Here is a 21,928-nt window from a genome sequence, read left to right as displayed (position 1 = left end):
AAGTCCTGCAACAGCATTTCAATGAGCATCAGAGGCAGCATTACATGGACATCAGAAAAGTAAGAGCTGTTTAATATTGTTTACGACCAAGAACAGCAAATTTAAGACTTTTTAAAGCCTAAACTCTTTTTATTGGAGACTTAGACTCTGTAGAAACCGTTATTTAGACATTGCCAATAAAATCCTACAAGAAACAAGAAAAAGACTAAATAATGAAAGCGCCTCCTAAATCTGGTGTATGCAGAATCTCCTAATAATGCAGCTCAGCTATTGCAGAGAATTGATTTTGTAGAGTGCCATTATTTCTTTCCAATTAAATCAAATTTTTGGGATCTTGAATCGTTTGCTTCGAAAGACATTACATTTCACAAAATATTCATGAAAATGTGAGTAACTTTAGAAAGTAAACGTAACCGTGAATTCAATAAGACTTAATGGGCTCGTATTTATAGCCTTTATGTGTAAAAAAATAATTCCCAAAGAAAAAGAATAGCCTTTATTTGTCACATATACGTTTCAGAACAGTAAAATTTGTTCTTTACATATCCCAGCTTGCTCGGAAGCACAGGGTCGGCGTCCCTGGAGCACAGAGGGTTAAGGGCCTCGCTTAAGGGCCCAAGAGTGGCAGCTTTGCGATGCTTGAACCCCCGACCTTCCGATCAGTAACCCAGCACTTTAACCACTGAGCTCCCACTCCCCGAGAACTAAAGGTTCAAGAAAATGGCCTTCGTTGTGTAAACGTTCCCACGAAGAATTTTGATGCACGGATTTGTTTGGATCTTGTTGTTTGATAAAAAAGGCCCAAGTGTGTGAGAATAAGAGCACAAGCATCAAGCCTGGTTAGTGAACAGATTATTATGCTCTTGGGTTAAGGAACTGAATTGCTGTCTATAGCAATGTAAAAATAAAAACATGTTCAAATCCAGCAGTACATCAGAATGAATAAAGTGGAGACGGTTAGTTAGAGATTTAATATAAAAACACAAAAACATGCAATTAAACAGCCAAAAGCTCACAGCCGCCACTAACCATGTGCGCAGACGAGTGTAAGCACAGCATAGCGAGTAAGAACAGCACAGAATAAGAACAGTACAGCGAGTGTAAGATCAGCACAGAATAAGAACAGTACAGCGAGTAAGAACAGCACAGCCTCATCATCATGATGCAGCCACGTGTAGGTGAGACGGCTATGGAAGGACTTACAGGAGCGTAAAGTGGCTGATTTATCGCTAACAGAGGTGGGAGAAAGAGGCAAGGTACAGGACGGAGTCTTCATGTTACTACGAGTGCTGCGAGACGTGCACGAGCAGCCGCGCTCAGCCTCACCGCAACCTAAACAACACGCCAGGCGCATTCGCCCGCTGCCCGCCGTCTTGGCTGAAGTCATGGACATGAATAAGGGGAATAAAAAGAAAAGGTATATGAGGAACTTAGAACTACAGAAGGATCATTTATTGAGCTCTAACAAACTAAATATCCTGCTTTGAATCTTGAAGAACCTGAGAAATGAACACTGATAACACAGTAAGGGGACACGACATTATGAGGTGGTATCAAATAGTTTGAAGACTCACTTTCTTTACAAGAAAGTACTTTATTTATCTACATTTCCACACTATCACCTTCAAAATAGTCCCCTTGCACAGCAATGCAGTGCTTCCAGAGTTCAGCTGGAACGTGTCCTGAAAGTCTTAAAATCTGGTGAGTAGTGTGTGGAAGTGAGATCATGTGGATTGTTCTCCGACAATCATCATGCATGAGTTGCTGAATGGTTTCAACATTTTCTGGAGTTTAGCTCGTTGAAGGTCTTCCTGATCTCTTGTCTCCTTCCAGTGATGTTCTTCCGCTTTTGAAGCGCACATGCCGCTTAAAACATCTCATGGCTCAGCTTCACCGTATGTTAAACGTACGTCACGTCAATCGTCTCTGTGGCAGATTTGACTGGTCAGTGGCAAAATTTTCAGATTTGCTCTGTGTTTTAACTCACTGTCCGTGTTGAAATTGCAGATGTGGGAATGCAGGTGGGTCAGAACAGCACCAGTTACACCATTAGTCTCCAAATTTTCTGATACCACCTCATAAACCATAAAGAATGGGTGGTTCAGTGATGAGCCCTAAAGTTGAGACTTTCAGGAACTTCATATTCATCCCATAAAACCCGTTACACCTTAAAAAAAATCGCAGAACCAACGATGGACCAAATTGTACAGCACTTAGCAGACACTGTACAGCATTTAGCAGCTAGACTCTGAGTTAAGAAGAGACCACCTCAATGGCCACCTTCCTTAAGAGAGTGCATACTTCCTGTTCCAGGGCCAGAGCCTGCTCGGGCCCCACCAGAGTGGGACACACCCTATTGAAAAGGGGAGGAGAGGACCGAACCGAATCGAATAGCCCTTCTCTACTGCGCACAGGACCCACTGAGATCCAGACTATCCAGAGTGGCGGAGGTGAAGGAAGACACCTGCTGGAGGTGAAGCACATCCTGTGGCAGGGTTAACAGCCTGACACAGGATGTGCTTCACCTCCAGCAGGTGTCTTCCTTCACCTCTGCCTGCTGGAGGTGAAGCACATCCTGTGGCAGGGTTAACAGCCTGACCTCCTGGCAGCGCTGAGGAGGGACGGCACCGTGTAATAAGATGTACACTGCCATCCTGAGGTCGAGGCCCTATGGTTGTCAGGGCCTGCACGCCGCGGCCCGCTTGCAGAAAAAGACAACCCTTAGGTCCACCTTGGGCTTGAGGGGGATGGGACTGTGCCTGCTGAGCAGCCCCTTGGGAGCGATGAGGGAGATACCACTAAAACACCACAGACTTCTTTTTTGGCCTCCTGGAACTTGTTGACGACTGCACTTATACAGCGAGACTTGTGGAGTGAAGAGGTGGGCCGCATACGGGCTATCCCAGAACCTAGACACCTCAGTGTGCAGATCCCGGAAAAAACGGCAGACCCCGGCGTGGACGCAGGGACGCAGGGTGCAGGACGTGCTCATCCAACTTGCTGGGTGTGCACTGCTTCCGCTTTTCAGCCAACTAGCTCGAGCTTGGACACAGCCCGCGTCACTACCACCAGGAGCTCCTCGTACAGCACAGGCTGGAAGGAGTCCGTTGGCTCGCTAGCTTCCATAATCTCTCCCCTCACCGGAGAAAGAAATGTGGAGCGCAGCGCTGCTCGTGCAACTGCCGAAGGGCATGCTTCCCTCAGGGAATGAGTGCTAGACCTTGCAGGTGAGGCAAGAGCAGGGCCCGGACCACGAGGGAGAGCACTCTCCTTGCAGAGTGAGCGGAGAGTGCGCATATCGGCTACAATGCGAGCAGTCGACTACCTCGAGAGCCGACTGAGCATGCTCCTCTCCCAAGCAAACGACACACCGGCTGTGTGTATGACCAACAACATAATCATAGTATGAAAAGCAGGCAAGAACCCAACCTCAATAAGAAAGAGATCATGGAAAGAAACCAGAAGAGGAACACCAGTAAAGCATGAAGCAAATGTGAATCTACTTCATTTCTCTTTAATTCCGACTCTTTCTATGATGGACAGGAGAATCTTCTGATTGGCTTGAGGTCAAAGTAAATGAGAACCAAACACAGTTTAGCTGATCTACTGGCTTTTCATTCAAAGGCCAAATAACAAGTCCTAGAGAACTCCAGAGCTATAGTAAGAGACCCAATATAAAATCCTGAAGAACCCCGGAGAAACGAAATACCAGGTCCAGAAAAACTCTAAAAGTATCAAGAAACCCAATATTAAATATTGAAGATACTGAAGAGAACTATCGAGAGGAACAGAATTGTTTCTATTCCTGAAATTGAAGGGAACTATAGAGGAACCTAGTACTGGGATTAGCAACTATAAGGGAGACCAGCTGTAACCACTGATAAACCAAAAAACAATATGACGAGATGCCTTGAAATCTAGAACCTAGTAAGATACATTTTTGAGCCCTAACCACCTTTGAGCTATACCAGGACCTAACAATGGATTCCAAAGAACTTTAGATGTCTAGGGGAACCGGTACTAAGCCATTAGGAATGCCTAAACTATACACGATACTTCTTATCTAATAGCTGCAGAAGTGCATGTAGGTTCAGGATGTTGGACATGAGACCTGTAAAGGGAACAGAGCTTTGGTGTAAACCCACATGAAGGACGAGACAATTAGCACAAAATCAAATCAACCCACTGACATTCCATGAGCAGGTAGCAGCTTTCAGAAGACTTTCAGTTGAAGAGTAACACAATGTTTTTTTACAGTTTTCATGCATCATGCACAAACACGCAGGTCATGCATGACTTTCATCAGCTTCTGGATCTACAGACTCCATCAAGAATACGACTAATTCATAAAACACCATTTGGAAGACCTTCTGATAGCAACAAGGTCTGGTCTAGCGAGAACGTAGGAAGTGAAATATTACATGCAGCCACAGTAAAATAAACCAGAACCTTCACAGGAGAGAAAAAGTTTAGAAGTTTACTCACAAAACATCACTAACAGACATGAACCATAATTGAGAGTCATTTCCACGGCAGCAGAAAAGCAGGAACATGTCAAAAACGTCAACAACATACATGTAGAAGAATCACAAGAAGACTTTCATCACGTGTGATGTGGTTTAGCAAACCTTTCAGACATAAGGGGATCTGTGGGCTCGCTACAAATTTTAGTGTACCTTTAATAAAACCCTTGAAAGCTTTACTCAAGCGAGTGCTACCCAGTCACCAAGGGTTCCATATCTTCTTTAAGAATGTAAGCACTACCAGAGGAACCACCAAAGAACCTTATAATCTAAATGTGTAAATGTAGTGTACAGTAGATATGGTGGACGGTGTGGAAACTTGGAAACTGCTGACATTGTTGAAACTTACATCGTTTGCATCCGCACTTCTTTATCCTTTTAGGGTCTGTGATGTCATCATGACATGCTTTGCAGTAGTAAAGAGCTCTGAGGAGACAGAAAGATGGTGAAGAATTTTACATTTTTATTTACATTCACATTTATAACATTTCACATCTGCCCTTATCCAGAGCCACTTGCACTTTTTACACTTATACAGCTGAACAATTGAAATTTAACAGCGTTGCTCAAGAGCCTTGCTTAAGGGCCCCTCAAGGGCCTTTCAGTGGTGGCTTGGTAGTGCTGGGACATTTATGGCATTTGCAAAATACACTGATCCAAAGATGTCATTTTTACACCTGAGCAGGTGAGTGTTAGGGGCCTTGCTCAAGGGCCCAGAAGTGGTCACTTAAGATTTGAACTTATAGCTTTCTGTTCAATCCTAAATCGTCGTAGTGACCACACTCAGATCCATCTTCAGAGTTTAACAATAATAATAATAATAATCCTTATTTTATATCTTGCCTTTAAAATTTACATCTCAAAGTGCTTTCCAACATAAAAAAGATAATGAAATGAAAAAAATTTATAAATAAAATATTACTACTAATAAAAATAAGTCAATAAAATAAACATCACAAAAATAAAAAATTACCCAAAATCACTCCTGAAAAAGTGAGTTTTAAGAGCAGATTTAAAGCACAAAGGATCTCAGTGGGGAAAGAATTCCACAGCTCTGGTGCATGTGAGGAAAAAGCCTGATCACACATCCAAAGTGTGTAGACACTTCAACGTTGTGACAAGTAATGAGGTGCTGCACCATGTAGGGGGTTTGAAGGTCAGTATAGGAATTTCAGTCTGGAATCTGACAGAGAGCCGGAGCGGCGACTCCGAAACCGGAGGAACACAGTGCACTCACCAGACCTGCTCTCAGAATCCTGTAATTTATTTAATGTAGATTTTAAAACCCCAACAAAACATCCCAGTAGTCAATGAGTGAAAAAAATCAATACTTGTTTATACTGTTTTTCTGCAACCTGTTTCACTCTTGCAATGTTTCAGAGATGAAAAATTACAATTTGAATTTGATTCTGAACACGAGAGTCGGACTGAAAACTGATCCTCATCCACTTTTAAACGTAAAAAAAAAAAACAGCTTTGTTAGTTGGTGTGAACAGTCCATTCTGAAATGACCCTCATCAGTGCTCAGGCCTTAGATATGATACTGACTTCAACGCTATCCAGAAGCTACGTGAGCGATATGCAGATGTGGGCGGAGCTTGTCTAAAACAATACGTTTCAATCGGTTAGAGTGTGGAGCGATGTTATGTCCAGTGTTCTTCTTCTTTCGGCTGCTGCCATTAGGAGGTGCCACAGTGGATCATCCGTCTCCATACCCCCCTGTCCTCTATATCTGCCTCTTTCACCCCAACTACCTGCATGTCTTCCCTCACCACATCCATGAACCTCCTCCTTCAGAACACAACCTTCCCATTTATCCGGGCTTGAGACCGGCACTAAGAGTGACCTGACTTGTGTAACACTAATGACAGGGTTTGACTGTTCCATGCTACTACACTTTATTATCTATTAAACACAAACAAAAATCTAAATGTAAATCACGTGGAGCTCAGAAGATGTGATTGAATACCTCTTTACTTCTTTGGCATCGCTGGCGATAAAGAAACCCAGTGTTCCTTCCTGCATCTTTACATGATTGCCTGGGTTAATAAGAGTGCTGCAACACACACACACACACACACACACACACACACACACACCATATAAATAAAGAAGAAATTACTCTCTCTGTAAATATATACATATTCCAGAAATGTTAGCCTGAGCCCTGACCTGCTCTCTCTCTGATCAGATTTATATTCGATCGCAATCAGGAGGAGCTTCAGCTTCACATAACACAACCTGCAAACAAAAATCATTAACCATGTAGAGAAAGTGCACAAATAATAATAATAATAACAATAACAATACATTTTATTTCACTTTCGCTTTTCTAAACACTCAAAAACGTAAAAAAATACAATTAAATACAAGACGACACGCAGCAGTTTAACTGTTCAGATTAATCAGAAAAGCTGAACAGATGAGTTTTTAGGGCGTGAGTCAGACAGTCGCTCGCTCATAGAGATCGTGGAGGAGAATTTCAAAGATGAGGAGCAGCCCAGCTAAATGCCCTCAACCCCATAGTTACTAAATGAACAGAAGGCAGAACAAAGGGAACAGATGGAGAAGATCTGAGAGGATGCTTTGGGATGTAATATGAAGCGAGTCGGAGAGGTATGAGGGTGCAGGATCATGAAGATCTTTAAAAGTGAGAAGCAGAATCTTGTACATTATTCGATATTAGACAGGAAGCCAGTGTAGATGATGAAGAACAGGAGAGATCTGCTTAATGGAGGAGCTTCTATCTGAGTTCTGGGCCAATTGAAGTTTATGAAGGAGTTTGTGAGGAAACCCAAACAGGAGAGAGTTACAGTAATCAATGCGTGAGGTAACTACAGCATGGACAAGAAGAGCTGAGGAACTGAATGTGAGGAACAGACAAAGACGACTTATGTTCCGCAGATGAAAGTACGCAGACCAGGTAATATTGTTCATGTGCTTCTTGAAAGACAAATAAAGCAGAAAAATACGACAATAATGTAAAATAAAATAATAATAATAAGAAGAAGAAGAAGAAGAAGACGATAATACTTACTCACACACCATAGGGAAGGTTAATCCCACAAAGGCACTGGACAGGTACTCCGTGTACATTTCATTAGCTACTCCTTCCAGGTAATACTTCTGCCACGTGTCCTCTTCAATCTGAGGGCATCAGGGCAAGACATACACGTGTGATGAGATCTCAGTAACAACAGCTCTGACTGTAGTGCAGGTTCATAGTAACGCCCTTGTTCTGAAGGTCATCTTTGATCATTACTCAGTGAATATTTGTAGTACTTATAGAACATGAACGGAGGAAATCTGCAGTGTCAGCACTTTATTTCAGTCAAAGGGAAAAAGCTGTAAATGTAACGTTTTCTGGAACAGCGGACGATAAAAAGCTGCTTTAATGTCACAACAGGAATCGCTTTACAGACAATACAAACAAGTAAATACAAACAGATAAAAACTAAATGTTGTATAAAGAAAAAAAGGTATTTTGTGTGGTAAAGGAACTGCTGTGTACAGCTGCTATCATGGAGGTTAGAACCGACATTTCACAACATTTTATATAAACATAAATGTGTCGTTATTTAATTTAATAGCAGCCTGTAATTGTTCGAGTTTTAGCTGCAATGTAAAGATCCTGCTGCTGTTCTGCTACTGAAGACTGATGGATTGGTTATGAAATGAAATCTGGGTGTAATGTGTGTTGATACCTTGATGAAGGACCTCATGGAGAAGAGATTTGCTAGCATGGTGGAAAGCCCTTGCGCTAAGCAGCTCTGAGCAATAAAACCCAGCTTCAGTTCGGCCAGACAAATCGCATCATCACCTTCCTTCCAGTTCCAGCTCGGGATGTTCAACAGGTGAGCCTGCAACCCCAAAACACACTATCAGATGTGAAGTGTACTGCAATTATACTTCAACATTACTATACTACAGCTATACTACAGCTATACTTCAACTATACTACAACTATACTACAACTATACTACAGCTATACTTCAACTATACTACAACTATACTACAGCTATACTACAGCTATACTACAACTATACTACAGCTATACTACAGCTATACTTCAACTATACTACAACTATACTACAACTATACTACAGCTATACTTCAACTATACTACAACTATACTACAGCTATACTACAGCTATACTACAACTATACTACAACTATACTACAGCTATACTACAACTATACTACAGCTATACTTCAACGATACTACAACTATACTACAGCTATACTACAGCTATACTACAGCTATACTACAACTATACTACAGCTATACTACAGCTATACTTCAACTATACTACAGCTATACTACAGCTATACTACAGCTATACTACAGCTATACTACAGCTATACTTCAACTATACTACAACTATACTACAGCTATACTACAACTATACTACAGCTATACTTCAACGATACTACAACTATACTACAGCTATACTACAGCTATACTACAGCTATACTACAGCTATACTTCAGCTATACTACAGCTATACTACAACTATACTACAGCTATACTTTAACTATACTACAGCTATACTACAGCTATACTTCAACTATACTACAGCTATACTACAGCTATACTACAGCTATACTTAAACTATACTACAGCTATACTTCAACTATACTACAACTATACTACAGCTATACTTCAACTATACTGCAACTATACTACAGCTATACTTCAACTATACTACAGCTATACTACAGCTATACTACAGCTATACTACAGCTATACTTAAACTATACTACAGCTATACTTCAACTATACTACAACTATACTACAGCTATACTACAACTATACTGCAACTATACTACAGCTATACTTCAACTATACTACAGCTATACTACAGCTATACTTCAACTATACTGCAATTATTCTACAGCTATACTACAGCTATACTTAAACTATACTACAGCTATACTGCAACTATACTACAGCTATACTACAGCTATACTTGAACTATACTACAGCTATACTACAGCTATACTACAACTATACTACAACTATACTACAGCTATACTACAACTATACTGCAACTATACTACAGCTATACTTCAACTATACTACAGGTATACTACAGCTATACTTCAACTATACTGCAATTATTCTACAGCTATACTACAGCTATACTTAAACTATACTACAGCTATACTGCAACTATACTACAGCTATACTACAGCTATACTTGAACTATACTACAGCTATACTACAGCTTTACTTGATCTATACTACAGCTATACTACAGCTATACTACAGCTTTACTTGATCTATACTACAGCTATACTACAGCTATACTACAGCTATACTACAACTATACTACAGCTATACTACAGCTATACTACAGCTATACTACAACTATACTACAGCTATACTACAGCTATACTACAACTATACTACAGCTATACTTCAACGATACTACAACTATAATACAGCTATACTACAGCTTTACTACAGCTATACTTCAACTATACAACAGCTATACTACAGCTATACTTTAACTATACTACAGCTATACTACAGCTATACTTCAACTATACTACAGCTATACTTCAACTATACTACAGCTATACTACAGCTATACTTCAACTATACTACAACTATACTACAGCTATACTTCAACTATACTACAGCTATACTACAGCTATACTTCAACTATACTACAGCTATACTACAGCTATACTTAAACTATACTACAGCTATACTTCAACTATACTACAGCTATACTACAGCTATACTTCAACTATACTGCAATTATTCTACAGCTATACTACAGCTATACTTAAACTATACTACAGCTATACTGCAACTATACTACAGCTATACTACAGCTATACTTGAACTATACTACAGCTATACTACAGCTATACTACAACTATACTACAACTATACTACAGCTATACTACAACTATACTGCAACTATACTACAGCTATACTTCAACTATACTGCAATTATTCTACAGCTATACTACAGCTATACTTAAACTATACTACAGCTATACTGCAACTATACTACAGCTATACTACAGCTATACTTGAACTATACTACAGCTATACTACAGCTATACTTAAAGTATACTACAACTATACTACAGCTATACTACAGCTATACTTAAACTATACTACAGCTATACTGCAACTATACTACAGCTATACTACAGCTATATTTAAACTATACTACAGCTATACTTTAACTATACTACAGCTATACTACAGCTATACTTCAACTATACTACAGCTATACTACAGCTATACTTAAAGTATACTACAACTATACTACAGCTATACTACAGCTATACTTAAACTATACTACAGCTATACTGCAACTATACTACAGCTATACTACAGCTATATTTAAACTATACTACAGCTATACTTTAACTATACTACAGCTATACTACAGCTATACTTCAACTATACTACAGCTATACTACAGCTATACTTCAACTATACTACAGCTATACTACAGCTATACTACAGCTATACTACAGCTATACTTTAACTATACTACAACTATACTACAGCTATACTTCAACTATACTATAGCTATACTACAGCTATACTTCAACTATACTGCAACTATACTACACCTATACTACAGCTATACTGCAACTATACGACAGCTATACTGCAACTATACGACAGCTATACTACAGCTATACTACAGCTATACTTAAACTATACTACAGCTATACTACAGCTATACTTCAACTATACTACAGCTATACTGCAACTATACTACAACTATAATACAGCTATGTGTCAACTATACTACAGCTATACTTCAACTATACTACAGCTATACTTCAACTATACTACAGCTATACTTCAACTATACTGCAACTATACTACAGCTATACTACAGCTATACTTAAACTATACTACAGCTATACTGCAACTATACTACAATTATACTACAGCTATGTGTCAACTATACTACAGCTATACTTCAACTATACTATAGCTATACTGCAACTATACTACAGCTATACTTAAACTATACTTCAACTATACTACATCTACGTGTCAACTATACTACAGCTGTACTACAGCTATGTGTCGACTATACTACAGCTATACTACAGCTATACTTAAACTATACTACAGCTATACTACAGCTATACTTAAACTATACTACAGCTATACTACAGCTATACTTGATCCATACTACAGCTATACTACAACTATACTACAGCTATACTGCAACTATACTACAACTATACTACAGCTATGTGTCAACTATACTACAGCTATACTTCAACTATACTACAGCTATACTACAGCTATTCTACAGCTATACTTCAACTATACTGCAACTTTACTACAGCTTTACTACAACTATACTTAAACTATACTACAACTATATTGCAACTATACTACAGCTATACTTAAACTATACTACAGCTATACTGCAACTATACTACAGCTATACTGCAACTATACTACAACTATACTACAGCTATGTGTCAACTATACTACAGCTATACTACAGCTATACTTCAACTATACTGCAACTGTACTACAGCTATACTACAGCTATACTTAAAGTATACTACAACTATACTACAGCTATACTACAGCTATACTTAAGCTATACTTTAACTATACTACAGCTATACTACAGCTATACTTCAACTATACTACAGCTATACTACAGCTATACTTCAACTATACTACAGCTATACTACAGCTATACTACAGCTATACTTCAACTATACTACAACTATACTACAGCTATACTTCAACTATACTACAGCTATACTACAGCTATACTACAGCTATACTTCAACTATACTGCAACTATACTACAGCTATACTACAGCTATACTGCAACTATACGACAGCTATACTGCAACTATACGACAGCTATACTACAGCTATACTACAGCTATACTACAGCTATACTTCAACTATACTACAGCTATACTACAGCTATACTTCAACTATACTGCAACTATACTACAGCTATACTTCAACTATACTACAACTATACTACAACTATACTACAGCTATACTGCAACTATACTTCAACTATACTGCAACTATACTACAGCTATACTACAGCTATACTGCAACTATACGACAGCTATACTGCAACTATACGACAGCTATACTACAGCTATACTACAGCTATACTACAGCTATACTTCAACTATACTACAGCTATACTACAGCTATACTACAGCTATACTTCAACTATACTGCAACTATACTACAGCTATACTTCAACTATACTTCAACTATACTACAACTATACTGCAACTATACGACAGCTATACTGCAACTATACGACAGCTATACTACAGCTATACTACAGCTATACTACAGCTATACTTTAACTATACTACAGCTATACTACAGCTATACTACAGCTATACTTCAACTATATTGCAACTATACTACAGCTATACTACAGCTATACTGCAACTATACGACAGCTATACTGCAACTATACGACAGCTATACTACAGCTATACTACAGCTATACTTCAACTATACTACAGCTATACTACAGCTATACTTCAACTATACTGCAACTATACTACAGCTATACTTAAACTATACTTCAGCTATACTACAGCTATACTTCAACTATACAACAGCTATACTGCAACTATACTACAACTATAATACAGCTATGTGTCAACTATACTACAGCTATACTTCAACTATACTACAGCTATACTTTAACTATACTGCAACTATACTACAGCTATACTACAGCTATACTTAAACTATACTACAGCTATACTGCAACTATACTACAGCTATGTGTCAACTATACTACAGCTATACTACAGCTATACTTAAACTATACTACAGCTATACTGCAACTATACTACAACTATACTACAGCTATGTGTCAACTATACTACAGCTATACTTCAACTATACTATAGCTATACTGCAACTATACTACAGCTATATTTAAACTATACTATAACTATACTACATCTACGTGTCAACTATACTACAGCTGTACTACAGCTATGTGTCGACTATACTACAGCTATACTACAGCTATACTTAAACTATACTACAGCTATACTTAAACTATACTTCAGCTATACTACAGCTATACTTGATCCATACTACAGCTATACTACAACTATACTACAGCTATACTGCAACTATACTACAACTATACTACAGCTATGTGTCAACTATACTACAGCTATACTTCAACTATACTACAGCTATACTACAGCTATTCTACAGCTATACTTCAACTATACTGCAACTTTACTACAGCTATACTACAGCTATACTTAAACTATACTACAACTATATTGCAACTATACTACAGCTATACTTAAACTATACTACAGCTATACTGCAACTATACTACAGCTATACTACAGCTATACTTAAACTATACTACAGCTATACTTTAACTATACTACAGCTATACTACAGCTATACTTCAACTATACTACAGCTATACTACAGCTATACTACAGCTATACTTAAACTATACTACAGCTATACTACAGCTATACTACAGCTATACTTCAAATATACTACAACTATACTACAGCTATACTACAGCTATACTTCAACTATACTACAGCTATACTACAGCTATACTTCAACTATACTACAGCTATACTACAGCTATACTACAGCTATACTTCAACTATACTGCAACTATACTACAGCTATACTTCAACTATACTACAGCTATACTACAGCTATACTACAGCTATACTTAAACTATACTACAGCTATACTACAGCTATACTACAGCTATACTTCAAATATACTACAACTATACTACAGCTATACTACAGATATACTTCAACTATACTACAGCTATACTACAGCTATACTTCAACTATACTACAGCTATACTACAGCTATACTACAGCTATACTTCAACTATACTACAGCTATACTTAAACTATACTACACCTATACTACAGCTATACTACAGCTATACTACAACTATACTGCAACTATACTACAACTATACTACAGCTATGTGTCAACTATACTACAGCTATACTACAGCTATACTTAAACTATACTACACCTATACTACAGCTATACTACAGCTATACTACAACTATACTGCAACTATACTACAACTATACTACAGCTATGTGTCAACTATACTACAGCTATACTTTAACTATACTACAGCTATACTACAGCTATACTACAGCTATACTTCAACTATACTGCAACTATACTACAGCTATACTTAAACTATACTAAAATTCATTTTAATGATTGCATTATACACTATATTAGTTATATGTGTGGCTTGTTTGTGTAGTATTTTATTCCTACTCCAGGCTCTGTAGTGCATCACCATGCCCTTTCTCACCTTATTGTGGTACTGTAGCATCTGTGTGATGATGCGGATCTTTGGATGGTAGTTTTTAATAGAGATCACTCTGTCGGAAACAAATAAACACAACCAAGTCACTTAACTGCTTTGTGAAAACACATGAGAATTAAGAGCTCCTGTTAAACCGATGCTCAAGTGAGTTCCATCACTGCGTCTCACCTCATGATGTTGGACGCGTCCTCTGCGTCTGGGTCTGCGCAGTATTTATTGGCTAATATTAAACATGCGTCTGCTGATTCAATCTATTTAGCAAACCCAGAAAATACACACCATGTACTGTTAATGCCTTCATAATCCCATACACAGATATAAAGTGTGAAGTAAAGCAGTGTGTCAGTGACTGCGCACCTTGACCCGGGCCAGGTCGTGTGGGTTCAGGACCGAGCCCTGGTAGAACTCTACCTGAGTGAAGTGGCGCTTAAATAAGGCTTCCAACTCAAGATTAGGGGAAATACTGCAAGAAACACACATCATATATCAGACTGATTTCAACCTAAAGACTGGATTTGTGAACATCTAGAATGTATAAATCTTATACTTCATTATGGTTTTGTGAATCTACTTAATTAACATAATTGTGAATAAATATAAATAAATAATATCATAAATAATCTGCAATATAATACAAATCTATATTTTAAGATGAACTTGACATTAATTTCAAATAAACATTTAAAAATGGTCATTTGGATGATGGAATGGCATTAGTTTATTATAATGACACATAAATAAACATTTATATCAAGAAACTGGCTTTTCAAAACTATTTAATATTTTATAATATACAGTAACACTGTGATATAAAATTGATATTAATCCCCCCCAACACACATTTACACACACACACACACACACACACACACACACACACACACACACACACACACATACACACACACACACACACACACAATGTTCACTCGTTTTAAAACAGGGTGCACTTACTTATGGAGAAAAACTATTTCTACATTGACATCGTCCCTGTCCTTGTGAAGGAAGTCTTTGAGGAAATTGGAAACACTTTCCAGGTTGATGTGACCACACACCACTATATGCCTGTGTAATCAAACACACAACTGTGATCAGGAAAACAAAAAAACATTCTTGAACTCTATTGAACACTAGCAAACACTTCTGAACTCTACCAAACACCTACAAACACTCCTGAACACTGGCAAATATCCCTTAACACTACCAAACACTCCTTAAAACTGCAAAACATCCCTGAACACTTCCAAACACAGTCCTGAACACTACCAAACACTCCTGAACACTGGCAAACACTCCTGAACGCTGCCAAACATCGCTGAACACTACTAAACACTCCTGAACACTGCCAAACACTCCTGAACACTGCCAAACATCGCTGAACACTGCTAAATACTACCAAACACTCTTGAACACTGCCAAACATCGCTGAACACTGCCAAACACTCCTGAACACTGCCAAGCATCCCTGAACACTACCAAACACTCCTAAACACTGCCAGACATCACTAAACACTACCAAACATCGCTAAACACTATCAAACACATATAAACACTCCTGAACACTACCAAACACTCCTGAACACTGCCAAACATCCTTTAAAACTACCAAACAGTCCGTAACACTGCCAAACACCTAGAAACCCTCCTGGACACTATTAAACACTTCTGCACACTAACAAACATCCCTAAAACAACACCAAACAACTATAAACTCTCCTAAACAAACACCAATAAACACACCTAGACACTACCAAACACATATTAACACTACCAAAACACTACCAAACACAAGTAAAAACTCCTGAACACAACCAACCACCTGTAAAAACTCTTGGGTACTAACAAACACCCCTGAACACTACCAAACATCTATCATAACTTCTGAACACTAGTAAACACCTATCATAATTCCTAATCATTTCCAAACACATAAACACTAACAAACACTACTGAACACCTGTACAGGTCACCTCCTGAAAAATACTAAACACAACTGAACACGATCGAACACCTAAAAACACTAATAACCACAAATAAAACACTAGTAAGCACTTTAGAACACTCCCAAACACTACCCAAATTCCTAAACAGTCCTCAAACTACAGAAAACTCCTGCTATGAGCTTTTCAATAACAAGTGCATTATTAGTCTATAAAAACTAAACCCTTTGTTTACATTAAGATACAAAAAAACACTGTCTGACTGTCTGGCTGATAAGCATGTTCTGTAAACTATAAAAGTGTTCTGTAAACGAAAAGAGTGTTCTGTAAACTGTAAGCATGTTCTCTATACTGTAAAAGAGTTCTGTAAACTATGAGTGTTCTGTAAACTGTAAGCATGTTCTGTAAACTATAAGAGAGTTCTGTAAACTATAAGAGTGTTCTGTAAACTGTAAAGAGTTCTGTAAACTATGAGTGTTCTGTAAACTATAAGAGAGTTCTGTAAACTATAAGAGAGTTCTGTAAACTATAAGAGTGTTCTGTAAACTATGAGTGTTTTGTAAACTGTAAGCATGTTCTGTAAACTATAAGAGAGTTCTGTAAACTATAAGAGTGTTCTGTAAACTGTAAAGAGAGTTCTGTAAACTATGAGTGTTCTGTAAACTATAAGAGAGTTCTGTAAACTATAAGAGTGTTCTGTAAACTGTAAAGAGTTCTGTAAACTATGAGTGTTCTGTAAACTATAAGAGAGTTCTGTAAACTATAAGAGAGTTCTGTAAACTATAAGAGTGTTCTGTAAACTATGAGTGTTTTGTAAACTGTAAGCATGTTCTGTAAACTATAAGAGTGTTCTGTAAACTATGAGTGTTCTGTAAACTGTAGGCATGTTCTGTAAACTGTAAGAGAGTTCTGTAAACTATGAGTGTTCTGTAAACTGTAAGAGTGTTCTGTAAACTATGAGTGTTCTGTAAACTATAAGAGTGTTCTGTAAACTATAAGAGTGTTCTGTAAACTATGAGTGTTCTGTAAACTGTAAGAGTGTTCTGTAAACTATGAGTGTTCTGTAAACTATAAGAGTGTTCTGTAAACTATAAGAGTGTTCTGTAAACTATGAGTGTTCTGTAAACTATAAGAGTGTTCTGTAAACTATGAGTGTTCTGTAAACTATGAGTGTTCTGTAAACTATAAGAGTGTTCTGTAAACTATGAGTGTTCTGTAAACTATAAGAGTGTTCTGTAAACTATGAGAGTGTTCTGTAAACTATGAGAGTGTTCTGTAAACTATGAGTGTTCTGTAAACTATAAGAGTGTTCTGTAAACTATGAGTGTTCTGTAAACTATGAGTGTTCTGTAAACTATAAGAGTGTTCTGTAAACTATGAGTGTTCTGTAAACTATGAGTGTTCTGTAAACTATAAGAGTGTTCTGTAAACTATGAGTGTTCTGTAAACTATAAGAGTGTTCTGTAAACTATGAGTGTTCTGTAAACTATGAGTGTTCTGTAAACTATGAGTGTTCTGTAAACTATAAGAGTGTTCTGTAAACTGTAAGAGTGTTCTGTAAACTGTAAAGAGAGTTCTGTAAACTATAAGAGAGTTCTGTAAACTATAAGAGAGTTATGTAAACTATAAGAGAGTTCTGTAAACTATAAGAGTGTTATGTAAACTGTAAAGAAAGTTCTGTAAACTGTAAAGAGAGTTCTGTAAACTATAAGAGAGTTCTGTAAACTATAAGAGTGTTATGTAAACTGTAAGCATGTTCTCTAAACTAGGAGTGTTTTGTAAACTGTAAGCATGTTCTGTAAACTATAAGAGTGTTTTGTAAAATGTAAGCATGTTCTGTAAACTGTAAGAGTGTTTTGTAAACTGTAAGCATGTTCTGTAAACTATGAGATTCACATAAGATTCACATCAACAATGTGAATTAATATTGTAGTGAGTTGTAGGTAAAAACAATGATTTAAAATGCAGTACAAGCCACACCCACAAAAGACAACAGAAGAGGCTGCTGCATGTCTACGAGCAACAAACTACAAGCGCAATAAGAAACTCATCCCCTACTAGTGTGAACTGATAAGACACGGACAGACAGACGATTCAACACTGCATGTAAACAACACTAAAAGCCACAAACACACAAGCTTCAGGTTCCTCTGAAATAAATGTAAGTGTGACAGCAGTAACAGCAAACGGGACACCAGGGGTGCTAATGAGGTATGCACCATTCTCCCCAATCCCAAAGTTTTAAACCCAAATCATAACCTCAAAATTCATGAGACATGAACATCCTGTCTAAGAGTAGACTTGCTTAGACTTTCTGATCTTTCCTAAACTCTAAAACTGTGTCCAAAATGCTAGAACTGTGTCCTACAATCAGTGTCCTGCTCTTTGCATCCTAAACTTTAAAACAGTGTCCTAAGCCCTAAGATTTTGTCTAAACCTGTGTCCAAAACACCAAAACTGTGACCTGAATTCTAAGAATGTGTCCTAAACACTTAGATCGAGTCCTAAACACTAGAACTGTGTCCTAAACTCAAAGACTGTGTCGTAAATTTTAAGACTGTGTCATGAAATTTAAGACTGTGTCCTGATCTCTAAGACTGTATGCTGAATACTAACACTGTGTCCTGTATTCTAAGACTCTGTCCTCAAGTCTAAGATTGTGTCCTAAACACTAAGACTATGTCCTGATCTCTAAGACTGTGTCCTGAACACTAAGACTGTCCTGAACATTTAGACTGTGTCCTAAACACTAAGACTGTGTGGTGTGCTGCTGATTGATTGCAGCTTCGTCTCTCAGTGGTGTCTCAGTATGAGCGGTGAGCTGTGGTTAGTGTGACTTACTTTCGGCCTCGGGTCGAGTTATACGTCCCGGCGTATTTCTGGCGATTTAGGATGAGAGCAGCGATTTCTGGCACGTAGCGAGCGAACATGGCCTACATGCACGAGACAAAAAATCAAAAGAAAAGGGGGCATGCAGGCGGGAATCGGCCGACACACAAACACACCGTACTTACTTTCTCCCATTTACTGCACTATAGGAACCGCCATATTTCTTACGGTTTCCTATTAATTCTATGATTTCAGGGACGTAGCTGGCAAACATGGCCTGAGGAGAGGACAGGAGACAGAGGAAGAGACTGAAGAACAGATGAACGTTAAAGGAATCAGAGAAGGAAGTTTTCTTTCACAGGAAGTGGGACAAAATTAGTTTACAGATATAACAGGGAAAGTTGAAAAAACATGGAATGGACCATCTACACCAAATGCCGAAAGTATTGGGACACCCGACTTTTCAACCCAAATGTGGTTCTTCCAGAACCGTTACACAAAGTTACATACAATTCTATTAGACGTCTTTGGACCATTAAATTTGCCCCTCACTTGAACTAGGAGACGCAAACTTGTACCAGCATGACAATGCACCTGTGCACAAAGCCATCTCCATAAAGATCTGCTTCCCATGGTATGGAGTGGGAGATCTCCCTTGTGACTGAATGAATCTCTACAAAATCTAGTGGAACATCTTCCTAGAAGAATGGAGCTCATTATAACAGCAAATAAAGACTCAATGTGGAATGGGCTGTTCAAAAATATTCATGTAGCAATGATCAGGTGTCCACAAACTTTTGGTACAATAGTGTATCTCCTAAATGCCTTCAGTCAGCTAAGACATGTTGAGTGTCAGATGTATGTTCCTAATCCCGTATCCTTAGGAGTAAAACAGTGTTCAGGTGAGACTAATCCCACAGAGACCCTCCTGTAATAATCACATTATCCAGCTCCAGGCTGAGTGAGGCTTAGCTCCTGTGAGGTGTGAGCTAGATTGTGTTAAGAGACCCCACACGTGGGCTGAGTGAGGGCATCAGGGGCACATTCTGTGTTTGAATGATTGCAGTGTGAATGGTCTCAGGGTTCAGAGGAGAGAGTGGAACTGAAACAGGAGAAGAGAATGAAGACTTTACGCCATGTTTAATCCAACAAACACTCGCTCATGGCAAGGCTGGAGACCAGAAACATCTGCATCACACACTCCAACAGTAAGACTGTGTCCCCAAATCTAAGACGCCATCCATTCAAGCTTCTGTCTGAAAATGTATTAGTTTGTCCTAAACACTAAGACTGTGTCCTAAACACTAAACCTGTGTCTTTTACACTAAGACTGTGTCCTAAACACTAAACCTGTGTCTTTTACACAAAAAACTGTGTCCCAAACACTAAACCTGTGTCTTTTACACTACAACTGTGTCCCAAAAACTACACCTGTGTCTTTTACACTAAGACTTACACTAAGACTGTGTCCTGAACTCGAAATGTCTCTTGAACTTTACGACCATATCCAACATTCTAATAGCGTGTCCTAAACATTGTGTTTAGACACAATGTGTTGTAAACAAGACTGTGTATAACTTCCAAAATCTACAGCAGTGCCTGCAGGATGGGAAACTTGTGAAGATGAGATGTTTCTCCTCAGCCCTTCATGAAGGTAGTTAGACATTTTGGTGAGGAACTAAGAGGAGGATCTCCCTCTGTCCAGGAAATCATGGACTATAGTTCATGTGAGTTAGAACAGAGGAATTATAGGGTTCTTTTAAAAAATCATAAACACCAAACACACAACACATCTGGATTAGGACAGGATCTGAAGGGACATTATTCAGAGTTCTTCTGAGAGAAGTACAATAGGTGCTTTACCAATCCACCGAGGATGAAGAAGACCATAAAGAGACGCCCGAGTGTAGTTTTAGCGCACACATCTCCATAACCCACAGTGGACATTGTCACCATCAGCAAATACACACACTCCCAGTAGGACAGCTGCTGGAAGTTCTGGAAGTTTTCCCACGGATCACCTGAGTTTTCCACCTGAAATATCAACACAGATTATCGAAAGTGAAGATTGACTGCTGCTGATGTTCTGACATGTTCATATAACATGGGATTAACCACAGACCTTCAAACTGGTTAAAAAACCACTAAAGATGAACAACAACTAAATGTCCTGAGAACAAACAGAATAAAAAGATAAACACTAAAACTTTGTCCTAAACATTAAGACTGCGTCCTGAAAAATAAGACTTTTCCCTATCTTTAAGACTGCGTCCTAAAC

The 21,928-nt window shown here is 38.3% G+C and overlaps 1 protein-coding gene across 7 annotated transcripts in view; it reads right to left on the bottom strand.

Moving 5' to 3' along the window:
• Positions 1–21,928, bottom strand: part of LOC310734943 (calcium-activated potassium channel subunit alpha-1-like) — a 123,737-nt gene that overhangs the window by 55,270 nt on the left and 46,539 nt on the right. For 4 of the 7 annotated variants that reach the window (XM_083557427.1, XM_083557424.1, XM_083557428.1 and 1 more), the window contains exons 8-19: positions 21,514–21,684; positions 19,836–19,927; positions 15,836–15,946; positions 15,239–15,344; positions 15,050–15,132; positions 14,867–14,936; positions 8,228–8,383; positions 7,561–7,670; positions 6,696–6,764; positions 6,493–6,579; positions 4,873–4,949; positions 1,204–1,377 (exon numbers count right to left, since the gene is read on the bottom strand). In XM_083557427.1, the coding sequence (XP_083413553.1) occupies positions 1,204–1,377; positions 4,873–4,949; positions 6,493–6,579; positions 6,696–6,764; positions 7,561–7,670; positions 8,228–8,383; positions 14,867–14,936; positions 15,050–15,132; positions 15,239–15,344; positions 15,836–15,946; positions 19,836–19,927; positions 21,514–21,684 (1,306 nt within the window). Of the gene's footprint in view, positions 1–1,203; positions 1,378–4,872; positions 4,950–6,492; positions 6,580–6,695; positions 6,765–7,560; positions 7,671–8,227; positions 8,384–14,866; positions 14,937–15,049; positions 15,133–15,238; positions 15,345–15,835; positions 15,947–19,662; positions 19,755–19,835; positions 19,928–21,513; positions 21,685–21,928 lie in introns of all 7 variants that reach the window. The other 3 variants (XM_083557429.1, XM_083557430.1, XM_083557425.1) reach the window with 2 other exon arrangements.

Source organism: Silurus aristotelis (genome assembly GCF_946808225.1).
Source record: "Silurus aristotelis genome assembly, chromosome: 12".
Taxonomy (NCBI): Eukaryota; Metazoa; Chordata; class Actinopteri; order Siluriformes; family Siluridae; genus Silurus; species Silurus aristotelis.
Note: the sequence above shows the minus strand (reverse complement) of the source record. Positions and strands in the feature narration are given on the sequence as shown.